Source organism: Cololabis saira, chromosome 8 (genome assembly GCF_033807715.1).
Source record: "Cololabis saira isolate AMF1-May2022 chromosome 8, fColSai1.1, whole genome shotgun sequence".
In the NCBI taxonomy this organism is placed as follows: Eukaryota; Metazoa; Chordata; class Actinopteri; order Beloniformes; family Belonidae; genus Cololabis; species Cololabis saira.
This window is the reverse complement of record NC_084594.1, coordinates 6912984-6927108: the sequence shown is the minus strand read 5'-3', so window position 1 is coordinate 6927108 and position 14125 is coordinate 6912984. Positions and strand designations below refer to the sequence as shown.

The following is a 14125-nucleotide window of genomic DNA, read 5'->3' as shown; positions in this document are numbered from 1 at the left end:
GGTTAAAAACTGCCATATTATGTAAAAACACTGCTGTATTAGGTAACAAACTGGCATATCAGTCTGGCTGAATCCCATAATACAACGTTCACGTTGACAAATCAACAGCGTCTAATAGCTGAAGGGACGCAGGTCCCTCTGAGAATAAAAGAACTATTTTTAGTGGAGTATTCTGGTTTTATTTGATGTCACACGGCTTGTGAGTGTGTGTCAGTGATTTATAGCCCAGAGACAAGAAATCTGGTTCATTTCTTCTCTTAAAAACAGCCGTATTGTAGAAGAAGAGATCATGTGCTTTTAAGGGCAGAAGCTCCACGTGATGAAGACGAGTGTTTCATCTCCGTGGACTCTGAGAAACAATCCCTGCAGCCGCCTCGGGATCATCACATCAAACATCTGCCCAGATGCTCCGTTAAACGTCACATTTACATGCTGAAACCATGATACTTATTCTGTAAATACAATCATGCTGATACGCAGTTGGATTTCAAACGAAATCTGTGTTTCATCGTCTCTTCTGTTGTTTCTTTTGCTTCTTTGGTGAAACACGGGAAAAAAACCTGCAAAAATGAAAAACTCATCTTCAACATCCTTGAATAAAAGAGACGTAGACGAGAGCAAGTCTTAAACTGCCCGGCGTTTCATTGGCTTTTACCTGCAGACTTTTCTCTTCACTTCACTTTCTCCTGTTCAGAACTTGCGTCCTGCTTCGTGCACGGTCTAAAAACGACAGGATCACAGCGAGCACCATGAAAAAAAGCTAGCTTTGTTTTTGTTTTTTGGCTCGTGCATCATGAATGCAAATAAAGTCCACAGATTAGTTAGTGAGTTTCAGCACACATCAGGCTGGAAGGGGAATATTATGAAGGAAATATATTTGTCTAAGCTTGAAAGCTCATATTTGGGTGTCTGAAGGGACCGTCAACTCCAAAACTGTCTTTGTTTTCCGGCAAATTCAGCCTGAAACTGTGATGAAATGAGGCGTTTGGTGCTGCAGGAGATGAGAGTGTCCCGGAGTCAGAACCGTCCAGTTTCTCCATGTTTATATCTACTCAGTTTAACGTTGGGATGTATTTGATACTTTGCAGAAGTCTGTAAAGTTGTATCATAGAAGAGCAAACGCAGAGCGGCGATGCGGTCTGACCCCGCCCCCTAAAAGCAGCTTCTGTTAACTGTTTATACGTAATAAAACTGAGCTGTTTCACTTAATCTTCCCTGACATTTCATCCAGACCTCAGGAAATTGTGTCACCGCCTTTAAAATCCAACATGATCAACCCGGGATCGATCCAGATGCTCATTAAGAACCGGGGGCCGGATTCACAAAACATTCTTAAGAAAAAAAATCTTAAGTGTCATTTTTTTTTTTCTTAAGTTCAGTCTTAAGAAGAAAAAAGAGAAGTCATATTCTCCAAAAATGTTCTTAAGGATTTTCTCAACTTTCTTCTTAAGTTTCTTCTTAAGAAAAAACTTAAGAATAAATGGTATTCTTGAAATAATAAGTTCTCAAATTTGTTCTTGACTTTTTTTATTAACTTTAAGACAACCTTGACCTGTCTTAAAATGTCTTCTGTGAAAAGGTAATAATAATAATAATAATAATAATAATAATAATAATATTAATAATAATAATAATAATAATAATAATAATAATAATAAGACTCTAATATCACCTTTTTCAACACATTTTAGACAAGTTGAGACTAGTAGTTCATAGTTTGAGGATATACTTTGTAATTAATTACACAAAGAGCCTGTTAACTGTTTGTTAACATGTTAGTTAGCGTGGTAGTTAATTATTATTAATTTTCCCCAATATTATTTTTTTTCGCACATTAATCTCATCCACCATAACCTTGAAAAGTTCCTGCATCTCTTTTTCTCCTTCTCCATGTTTAGTGAGTGACTGACGGTTAAGACGCAAACTACCTATAAATGTTGTTTGTTGGCGCGTGCAATGCAATGACATAATTTAAGAAGTTCTTAAGTAGGAAAAACAAGAAATTTGTAAGAAATGACAGTTCTTAAGACGGTTCTTAAGAAAATATTGAGGAATTTCACTTAAGAACTTTCTTATGAACTTCTTAATTTTAGATCTTAAGACATTTCTTAAGATCGTTTTTAAGAACATATTGGTGAATCTGGCCCCGGGTTTTAATCACCACTTAAATGAGACTAAAGGAGGTTTAAGTTTACGTTGTGAAGTCAAATCTGGGAGAATCCGGTCTGAAGAAAACGAGAAACCTGATGGCCTCGGCGTTGGCTTTAACCCCTCTGATTGGCTGGCCGGCTGAGGGGGCGGGGCCACAGCCATGTGGAAACAGCGTGCAGACTGTCAGTGAGTTTCCACAGAGGTCAGACGTTAGACTAACATCCCGGCAACACCGAGCTTCTGTTCACAGCTTCCCCTCTGCACACACACACACACACACACACACACACACACACACACACACACACACTGAAGAGGCTGTTTAGGAGGTTTATGGCACAAAGCTGCAGTGTGTCGGCTCGGCGGTGGAAACTGCTCTCCGTGTTTCCCGCTGGATTTACCGTCTGTGGCTCCACTTTTCTCTTTATTCCTCCCAGTTGAAGATAAAGAGAGTTTTGTTTTGCCACTTAAAAACACAAAAATGATGCAAACATGGAGAATATGATCACACACTGAAACAGCAGCTAAATTATTAAATCCGAGTTTCATCAGAGAAGATGATAAACAACTCGTCTCTAATGTTGCGGTGAAGGAGTCGGTACGCAGAATAGTTTTATTTCTCTCGTCCTCTGAGACGCAGCAGTGCATTCTGGTCCTCTGTGATGGACCAGTTTGATTTCAGGGTTAAAAGCAGGTAATAAAGAACGGAACTGTGTTGTCCAGGTCCGATAGTTAAACCTTTAACGTTTACCTCGTAAAACTGAAAGATGATCCTAGAAGATCAAAGATCTGCTCATGGAACCAGAAGGATTTTGGCAAAAGTGGCACATTAGATAAAAAAAAACTGGCACATTGAGTAAAAAACTGGCATATGAGGTAAAAAAACTGGCACATTAAGTAAGGAACTGGTATATGAGGTAAAAAAACTGGTATATTAGTTTAAAAAACTGGCATATGAGGTAAGAAACTGGCATATGCAGTAAAAAACTTGCATATGAGGTAAAAAACTGGCATATGAGGTTAAAAAACTGGCACATTGAGTAAAAAAACTGGCATATTAGTTTAAAAAACTGGCATATGAGGTAAAAAACTGGCATATGCGTTAAAAAAAACTGGCATATGAGGTAAAAAACTGGCATATTAGTTGAAAAAACTGGTATATGAGGTAAAGAAACTGGCATATTAGTTGAAAAAACTGGCACATTGAGTAAAAAAACTGGCATATTAGTTTAAAAAACTGGCATATGAGGTAAAAAAAACTGGCATATTAGGTAAAAAAACTGGCATATTAGGTAAAAACTGGCATATTACCGTAGTTTAAAAAACTGGCACATTGAGTAAAAAACTGGCACATTGAGTAAAAAACTGGCACATTGAGTAAAAAACTGGCATATAACTGTAGTGTGAGATAAATAGTTAAAAAGGAAAAGGACAGAAGTGCCGACCTCTGACCTCTGAAGTTAAAGCATGCAGGCGTTTGCTCCGTAGCTGAAGAACCGGGTCCAGCCGGGTTGACGGCCCCCGGGGGTGTTTGAACTTGTGCACGGGGGCTGGTGAATCCACGTGCTGCTGGACACGTCCAGTAAACAACGTAGTAAACAGAGTTATCCGCCTCGCGTCACCTCTGCAGAACTAATGATTTAGAGTGAAACTATAACAGAGACCCGGTTGATCCTTGAGTTTCAGCTGGTTCTGACGAGTCCAGACGGACAAGGTCTGTGTGTGTGTGTGTGTGTGTGTGTGTGTGTGTGTGTGTGTGTGTGTGTGTGTGTGTGTGTGTGTGTGTGTGTGTGTGTGTGTGTGTGTGTGTGTGTGTGTGTGTGTGTGTGTGTGTGTGTGTGTGTGTGTGTGTGTGTGTGTGTGTGTGTGTGTGTGTGTGTGTGGTGCTCTGCTGACCCCTGCTGGTCACATCTGCACATCTCAACTCTTAGTCAGTTTGACATGTTTCTCCATCTTTCTGTAGTTTTGGGAGGATAAATAAACAAATAAATCTGTTGGAAACAAACGACGAAACAAACCTCGTCTAACTGTTCTTTGACATCATTTCTTCCATCAACTGTTTCTAAATAAGCTGAAGGGCGTCTGTAATGGTGGATTCACACTGAAAGCGTAAAAAATGGCCAGCATCGCGTGGTAGATTCAAAGTGAAGTCTGTCGACGCCTGCACCAGTCGGGGCTTCAAGCTGCAGAACTGGAGGGAACAAAGTGCATATAGTCTATATATCTACATACAGGACTGTCTCAGAAAATTAGAATATTTGATAAAGTTCTTTATTTTCTGTAATGCAATTTAAAAAACAATAATGTCATACATTCTGGATTCATTACAAATCAACTGAAATATTGCACGCCATTTATTATTTTAATATTGCTGATTATGGTTTACAGTTTAAGATTAAGATTCCCAGAATATTCAAATTTTTTGAGATAGGATATTTGAGTTTTCTTAAGCTGTAAACCATGATCAGCAATATTAAAATAATAAAAGGCTTGCAATATTTCAGTTGATTTGTAATGAATCCAGAATGTATGACATTTTTGTAATTGCATTACAGAAAATCACAATATTCTAATTTTCTGAGACAGTCCTGTATAGCGTGCACATCTTGATTGATTGATTGATTGATTGAAATTCTTTATTCAGTCACATCACACTACAAACATTAAACACAAACATTATCGAACAAATAGTGACTGAAAAGGCACAGGCAGAAGCATAGTGCTATATTAATGCCTGTCCTACATACAAACTAACAAACAATAGCAAAACTAAACCAGAAAAGGAGGACCAATAAGGTTTACATATGTAATAGTAAAGACATTTTTTTAGATAAATATCAGAGAACAGCAACAAACAAAAACAAATAAACATTAACATTTGTAGCTTTCAAAGATTGCTCTACAAATCTTTTTTTTGTAAACCGAACATGAGCTGCACATTCGTAAATCTAGGTTAGCGTCATTCCATAGTTTAACTCCCACAACAGATATATACGTCTCTTTTTTAGCTTTTTGTACAACAAATTTACAAACATCACGCAAATTATATTTTGACTCGTGTATTGAGAAAAACCGTTGTGCACATCTTCAGTTTCCTATTTCACCATGAATCACACTTTGGGAAGCCTTCTTTATATTTTAGCATTATTTCCGCATAAGAGTGAGTTTGATTCTCCTGAACCAGGTTGATCTGGATTATCAACCATCATAGCTGTTGGTCCCGGTGGACACTGACATACTGGGTCGTAGCGGATTTGGTCATATTGTTTAAACTGTTTTGTGATTAATAAGCACGGTTTTGAATTATTTTGCGTTGGATCAATGTAGCAAATAAAATGGTTGGGACCATCCAGCTCCTCACCCATCAGTTACTGTTTCACGTGAGCAGTTCAGGTAAAAACGGCAGTCAAATCAGCAAAAATGTCAGTTTGCTGGATGAAATATATTAATTCCTGATAAAATAAGTTTGTTAGTGCACAGCTCTGCTCATGTGAATGAGTGTACGTTTGTGTGTACATGAAAGTACAATCTGCATTAAGGCTTCTTGCTTCGGAATCCCGGTCTGTGATTGGACGCTGCCTCGGCGTCAACGTTGCTTATTTGCATAAAGTTGAGATCTTTCAACTTCAAATTGACTGCTCCTGATGGCTCTGACGCCTCCGATGCCTCTTGCACTGAGCTTTCATAGAAAATGAATGGCAGCCGGCTGCCTATGACGCCTGTGACGCTTTCAGTGTGAATCAGTGTGAACCTTGTCTGCATTGATTGAATTGATTGAATAATTTATTAGGAGAATTGCATAGGATCAGGTACAGTTTCATGACAGTACAGATTCGCTGATACAAAGTCAACTAAAAGGCATTATTCCAAGAAAGCATTACACTTGTTTACATTGGAGACCTTTTTAAACTCATATAACATTGAATGACATACAGGTAAGAAGCAATACTTTGTAGGGAAGATTGTAAAAAGAAAAAAGGGGGGAATTACTGTTATTTTGCACAGAGAGAGACTAAAAAGGTGATGAGACAAATAGAATAAGCTAGGTTATACAAAACAAAAGCAGAAAACAAAACAAAAAAACAAAAACAAGAAGCAATAATCAGAAGGAACAGCGGGATGTGCAGTAGAGGCTTTCATTATTCCCAGTTACAGTAGCAGCCTCCTGTAGGGGTTTTTTAGGGCAGACTTGAAGGAGATTAGGGATTTGCTCTCTTTTATGGCTGTCGGTAAGGAATTCCACATGTTGGTAGAATAGGATGCAAACCGAATTTGAACCTTTCTTGGAGTTTACCCTGGGCTGAAAGTGATTTGTGGAGCTGCCTCTAGTGCACATATATTAATGGTTAATACCAACTTAAGGCATATATATGCATTTTAATCTTTTTTTATTTATTTAAAAAAAATATTTTTCATTTTATTTCCTTCAACTATTTTCACCTCCGTCACCTTTAAAATCTTTTTAGTAGTTTTTAAGTCCTTTGAGCTGTTTTACCCGACCTGCCCCTCGATCAGTCCCCGACCTGCCCCCCGACCAGTCCTCGATCAGTCGGGGCCGTTACCTGTTACATGTTTCACCGACTTCTTTCCTTCTTTCTTTCAGCTGTTTGGGTTTTCACCAAACTGAGTTTATTCATGTTTATTCATATGATTTTATTTCCGTGTATTTTCCTGACATCACCTGGTGTTTCCGTGTTCAGGGAAGGACGAGGCTTTTTATTTATTAATATATATTTATTTCTATTATTTGTCCAGGGAAGGACGAGGCTGAGATGTTTTCTATTATTTGTCCAGGGAAGGACGAGGCGCGCTGCCAGCTGGACTCGGCCCTGCAGGACGTGAACGTCCGCTACGCCGTCCTGGAGGAGACGGAGAAGAGAGCCGTGTGCAGAGCTCTGGTGGAGGAACGAGGACGATACTGCAGCTTCGTCAGCATGCTGAGACCCGTGCTGGTGGGTGGAGGGGGGGGTGTATATGTGTGTGTATGTGTGTGTATGTGTATATATGTATGTGTGTGTGTATCAGTGTGTGTACTACTACTTTGTTAACTGTGGTGTCTCCAGGACCATGAGATCAACATGTTGGGGGAAGTGACTCACCTGCAGACGATCCTGGCAGACCTGAGCAACCTGACGGCTGAACCGAACAAGCTGCCGCCGGCCAGCGAGCAGGTGAGGAAATCCTTCATCTGACCTCCACCTCCTTCACCTCCATCACCTGCTCCACCTCCGTCACTTCCTTCATCTGACCTCCAACTCCTTCACCTCCGTCACTTCGTTCACCTCCGTCTCTTCCTCCCGGGTGCTTGAGGAAACTCCTGAGCCTCGTCGGCAGATAAAACCGTGTGGTTGTTCTAGGAAGCGGTCGGGTTAACACGTGTTTGTTCCTCAGGTGATCCTGGACCTGAAGGGTTCGGACTTCAACTACACCTACCAGACGCCCCCGGCCTCGCCCTGCAACACGCTGTCCAGGAAGAGCAGCATCAGCAGGTACCGCTTCACTCACCTCTCACGTCTGGGTTTGTTCTGGTTCTGGACGGGGTTCAGTGGCGCCGGAGGGAAAGAACCGGTGCTTCTGCACGAAGGACTCGGGGATATTGTACCGGGGGTCCTTAGAAAGTCTTAAAAAGTCTTTAAAGGCCTTTAAATGTCTTAATTTGTCTTAAATCTCAATCCAAAGATCTTAATTTTAGAGGGAATGTATCCAGTCATCTTTAAAAGGTTTATTTCATCATTTGAGGAGAATCTCCTGCAGAGTTTCTAAATCCGTGTTGCCAGGTTGGGCAAGTTTCAGCCCAATTGGGCTGAAAAATATATGTTTGTGCTGCTTTTCCTGATTTGTACTAATTATTTAGGAGAAATTATCAACAAAGAAGTTGCTATTATGGCAAGTTTATTTAATTGTTTTTGAGGAGAAATAGATGTGTTTACCAGTTGTTAGACACATACTTGCTTGACAACGCCTCAGTCAGTGTTGCCAGGTTGAGCGGGTTAAATACAGGACTGGGCGGGTTGATCAAATTTGTGCTGCTTTTTCTGATTTTTACTAAATATTTAGGAGAAATTATTAACAAGTAGAAACGTATACAATAAACTCACCGATATTATATTTGCTTTAATCTACTCTTTGTTTGGAGCCTGAACTTTTTTTGGCTTAATTTTCTTATGACCTGAAATTTAATACGCATTTAATAATTGATAGTTTTAACATAGAGAATGAATGATTCAGGCTGTTTTCTCATTATTTCGGCGGGTTTTACATCACGTTTGGGCTGAAACTTGTCAGATCTGGCAACCTCGACCTCAGCGCTGGATTTCTTAGTGACTTGTCTTTTTGGTCTTAAATTTTGTTTGTAAATTCATTTTCAAGAAGCAATGTCCTTCTTTCTTCATCATTTTGATTAAGTCACAGAATGAGCAATGGTAAAGAAGAAAATGAAAATGCAGTTTGGATAAGTTCATATTAATTTTTATTTACGAGTCAAAGAATGCGGCTTTATTCCGAAAATGAAAAATCATTTTTGCTAATCCATTTTACCATTTGAATTATGGTACAGAATTGCTTCTATAGAGAATAGCAGATAAGTTTAGATAAGTGCTTAGATTGTAGCAGGTGAGACGTGGCCCTGCAGGGCCGTTTACAGAGCCAGCCTTCATGCAGGCAGCGCAGGTTTTTTTCTCAAACATATTTTTATTGAATTTTCCCACAAAAATAGATGCACATACAAAGACACGGCAGAACTGTGAAATGCTCAGGCATCCAAGCCCCCATTTTAGCCCTCCCATCACCCCCCCACATACAACCCTCCCACCACCCCCCCACAAACAACGACAAGTCAGGTTGCACAAAGGTAAATGCTGTGTAACAGTAGATGGTCCATCATTCCTGGAGCAATAAAAAACAAAAACAGTAGCTGGAAGTCAGGTTTCAGTTCAAGGCGAATAATGAAGTGAGCAGCAGAAAATACATATGAAGGCAAGCAAACTTATCTCCAAACATACCCTAAATAATGTATTTAAAGAAGGAAACAATAATAATGTTAATACTAAGGGGATTTAAGTAGGGATGGTGCCATTGGTCTAAAAATTGGTAAAGTGTTCTAAGAAAGGCCCCCACACCTTATGAAATTTGTCTTTCAAGTTATGGATGGAATAGTATATTTTTTCCAGATTTAAGCAGGACATAATATCCATCACCCACTGAGCGTGGGTGGGCGGAGCAGCATCCTTCCACCTCAACAGAATTGCCCGTCTGGCAAGCAGGGAAGCAAATGACAGAGTTCGACGTTTAGCCAGGCTCAGACGTGCATCAGCATCGCCTCCCATGGTACCAAAGAGAGCAACTAAAGGGTTGGGTTCTATGTCCAAACCGACAATGAGGGATAAAGTCTGGAAGACTTCCCTCCAGAACTTCTCCAGACTGGGACATGTCCAGAACATGTGGATAAGAGAAGCCTCCTCTCTCTTACATTTGTCACAACATGGATCTACATCTGGGTAAAAACTGGATAATTTAGTCTTGGATATGTGAGTTCTGTGAACCACTTTAAATTGTAGCAAAGAGTGACGAGAACAAAGAGATGTGCCATTTATTAACTTAAAGACTGTCGCCCATGTGTCTTCCGGTATAGACAAATTCAGATCCTGTTCCCACGCCGTTTTAATCTTTATTAAGGGGGCTTGCCTTACAGAAAGCAATTTACTGTAAATAATCGATATTAACCCTTTATGTGATGGTTGTAAACAGAGAAATGAGTCAACGATATTCAAATCTGGTCCCACAGGAAAATTTGATATTTGGCATCGAAGAAAGTCCCTAACCTGTAAATATCTGAAAAAATGTGAGTTTGGGAGATTAAATTTTTTAGAAAGTTGTTCAAATGATAGAAATATTTTATCAATAAAGAGATCTTTAAAGCGACAGATACCTAGACTTTGCCATTCTTGAAATTTTGGGTCTAGTAGGGAAGGTTGAAAAAGGTGATTGGCTACAATAGCGCCTGAGAGGCAGAAAGCAAGAAAGCCAAAATGTCTCCTGAACTGAGTCCACACTCTCAGTGTGTGCCGTACCACAGGGTTATCTGTAGATATAGTTGAAGTGAAAGGGAGTGAGGAACCAAGAAGTGCAGGAATGGAGATGTTTTGGGCCGATCCTACCTCCATCGACACCCATATGGGTCGGTCAGGTCTACTGTGAAAGTGTGACCAGAAGGTAATGCAACGGATATTGGCCGCCCAGTAATAGAAACGGAAGTTAGGCAACGCCATGCCTCCATCCTTCTTAGATTTTTGGAGATGAGTCTTATTTAGTCGAGGCCGTTTTCCCTTCCAAATGTATGATGATATAGCCGAGTCTAGTGAGTCAAAAAATGATTTAGGAATGAATGTTGGCACGGATTGGAACGTGTATAAAAACTTTGGTAAAATAGTCATTTTTATCGAATTAATTCGACCAGCCAGGGTGGTTGAGAGAGGAGACCATTGTGAGAGACATTGTTTTGTGTGATTTAACAAACTAATAAAGTTCTCCTTGAAAAGGTGCATATGTTTTTTCGTTATGGCAATGCCCAGGTAAGTGAATTTGTGTTTCACAATCTTAAAAGGAAAGTTGGTGTACCCCACCGCCGTTGACCCCTCACTGACAACGAAAAGTTCTGACTTATTCAGGTTTAGTTTGTAGCCTGAGAACTGGCTAAAATTGTTCAGTAAATCCAGCAGGACAGGTATTGAGCTATCTGGACGTGAAATGTAACACAAAAGGTCGTCCGCGTACAGAGACACCCTATGTTCAACACCATATCGCCATATACCAGAGATCCTCTCACAGTTCCGTATCGCTATCGCTAATGGCTCAATTGCCAGGTCGAATAAAAGCGGGCTTAGAGGGCACCCTTGTCGGGTTCCGCGACTGAGGGTAAAGGGCTGCGACAGCTGAGAGTTGGTCAGGACTGAGGCGACAGGGCATGAATATAAAAGTTTTATCCAGGTGATAAAACTAGGACCAAAGCCAAATCTATTTAACGTTGCAAATAAATACGCCCACTCTACCCGGTCGAACGCCTTTTCTGCATCCAGAGAGAGGACACATTCAGGAGCCCCCCCGGATGGAGAGTACAGAATGTCAAACAGACGACGTATGTTAAAGTATGACTGTCGATTTTTGACAAAACCAGTTTGATCTTCTGATATGACTGATGGTAGTATGCTTTCCAATCTACGGGCCAAGACTTTGGACAAGATTTTGGTGTCAACATTTAGTAAAGATATTGGCCTATATGATGAGCACTCAGTCGGGTCCTTGTCCTTTTTGGCAATGAGTGTGATACACGCCTCATAGAATGAAGTCGGGAGTTTGCCTTGTTTGAATGAGTCAGATAGAGCTGCACTTAGGTGAGATGAAAGAAGAGGGGAAAACGCCTTGAAAAATTCTGCTGGAAACCCGTCTGGCCCAGGGGATTTACCGGATTGCAAGCAAAGGATAGCTGCAGCAACCTCCTCCTTTGTTATTGGTTCTTCTAATTTCATTTTGTTATCAGTGGAAAGTGTAGGGATACTGGGGTCATTTAAAAAATCATTCATCGAATTAGTGTTAGAAAATCCAGAGGTGTAAAGTTTGGAATAATAGTCCCTGAATGCATTATTAATCTTTACATGATTCGAAGTGATAGTCCCATCTTCCATTTTAACTTTTGTTATGTGCCCCTTTGATTTAAGTCCCCTCAGTTGACTAGCCAACAATTTCCCTGATTTATCACCATGGATGTAAAACAAGCTCTTACTTCGCAACAGTTGACGTTCAATTTGGTATGTCGAAGCCAAGTTGAATTTGGTTTGGAGCTCCACACGTTTATTATAAAGATCTGGGTCTTTGACAAGGGAGTATTTCTGATCTATGTCCTTGATTTGCTTGGCTAGATCTAAGCGTTCTTGCATGGCCTTCTTCCTCATATTTGCAGTAAAGGAAATTATTTGCCCCCTAAGGTATGCTTTAAATGCATCCCAAACTACTAAAAGGGATATATCGGGGGTGGCATTAGTCTGAAAAAAGAAGGTTATATGTTCCTTTATGAATTTGGTAAATTTAGCATCCGAAAGTAAGGACGAATTAAAACGCCAATGCCTTTTAATTTGAGGAAGATTAGGTAGCGCCAGGGATAATATGACAGGGGCGTGATCTGATATCACTATACCCTGATAGGTGCAGGACCGAGCGTGTGGTAGCAACTGATTATCGATAAGAAAATAATCGATCCTCGTAAAAGTATGGTGGACATGTGAGAAGAATGAATACTCCTTTTCATTTGGATGGAGGAAGCGCCATACATCGGAGATGCCATAATTGAGAAGGAAAGACTGAATGAATGAGGCGGACTTACTCCCTGAGTCGGGTTTGGGGGAGGAACGGTCCAGCACAGGGTCTAACCAGCAGTTAAAATCACCGCCAAGAAGGAGAGAGTATGAACTCAGATCAGGGAGGGAAGAAAAAAAATGATCAAAAAAATGTACATCATCTACATTTGGGGCGTATACGTTGGCAAGCACTATATTCATGTCATATAGTTTCCCTGTGACGATGATGAAACGGCCGTTAGTATCTGATACAACATTATGATGCACAAAAGGAATATTTGGGTCTATAAGAATCGAAACTCCTCTTGCCTTCGCTTGAAATGAAGAGTGGAAGTGCTGCCCCGCCCACCGGGCCATTAAGCGAGAATTATCAGACCCCCGAATATGTGTTTCTTGCAAAAAGACAAAAGCTGCTTTAAACTGTTTGATGTGAGAAAATATTCTCCTCCTTTTCACAGGATGATTTAAACCCTTAACATTCCAGCTAACAAGATTTAATACTCTATCCAAATTCTTCAGCTAATGGCATAGGCTGATGAGTACAAATAGTATCAAAACTCCAGGTAATGAATCCAGGACACACACATGAAAAAAGAAATGAACAAATTACTGGCTGTGCAATACTTGTATGGGCCAACAAACGAGTATTAGCCTTGAAAACAGAACCCCCCACCCTCCCACCCCCCCAGACAGCTGCTAAAGAACATAGCAGCAAGCTCTCCCCCCACATACCAAAAAAAAAACCTTCCTGTCGTTAATGACATCTTCTTGCTCCTTATTGCAATGTAAACGTGCACTCTACACTCCTAACAACAAATTTCAACAATGCTGGGCACATTAATAAAGAAGCAAAGGGGAAAAAAAAGGAATAGATAAAATTAAAATACCTCCGCACCACCAGCACTGTGAGATCAAATTATAATATTAATAGCAGTAATAATAATGACTCAGTAATAAAAGAAAAAGCAATACTACTAATGAAAAAAGTTAAGTAATAATAAAACAAGAGAAAAAAAAAGTATTCGGCTTTGAAAATTAAGCTTCACATACTGTACAGCGTGACAATTCACTGAATTGGGTCTACTCACGTCCGCACTGCAACTTTGAAAGTGAGAGAGAGAAAAAAAGGAAAAAAAAAATTTTTTTACAGTGAAGAGTCAGCGTTCCCGGCTGCAAACCTCAGGTGTTCGCATGTCATTCACGGTGCAGAGGATGGAGAAGGAAGGCTGCCGATGTATCTCCGAGCCTCCTCAGCTGACCGCAGCCACTTCTTTTCCCCGCTGGAAAGCGTGATCCGGAGCCTCGCAGGAAAAAGCAGAGACGGCCTGAGCCCGCGGCGGTATAACTCCGCCATCACCTCCCGGTACTCGGCGCGCTGGCTCAGAACCTCGGGGCAATAATCCTCCACGATCCTGATCGGTTGGTTGCGGTACTCCAACTTCCCCCTCCGCCGGGCCTCGCGAATCAGGAGCTCTTTAACCTGGTATCGGTGCAGACGGATAATGACCGGCCGCGGTCTCTGTCCCGCGGCCGGTTTAGCGGCCAGCGAGCGATGGGCTCTATCAAGCTCCGGTGGTGATGAGAGCGCCTCCCCAAAAACTTCCCGCAGCAGGTCGGAAAAAAAT

General features: G+C 40.8%; 1 protein-coding gene across 1 annotated transcript in view; it reads left to right on the top strand.

Moving 5' to 3' along the window:
- The window catches only part of LOC133449097 (protein MTSS 1-like), a 94738-nt gene that overhangs the window by 67964 nt on the left and 12649 nt on the right, over nt 1-14125 (top strand). The window contains exons 7-9 of the mRNA XM_061728230.1: nt 6946-7103; nt 7215-7322; nt 7543-7640. Of these exons, the coding sequence (XP_061584214.1) occupies nt 6946-7103; nt 7215-7322; nt 7543-7640 (364 nt within the window). The remainder of the gene's footprint in view (nt 1-6945; nt 7104-7214; nt 7323-7542; nt 7641-14125) is intronic.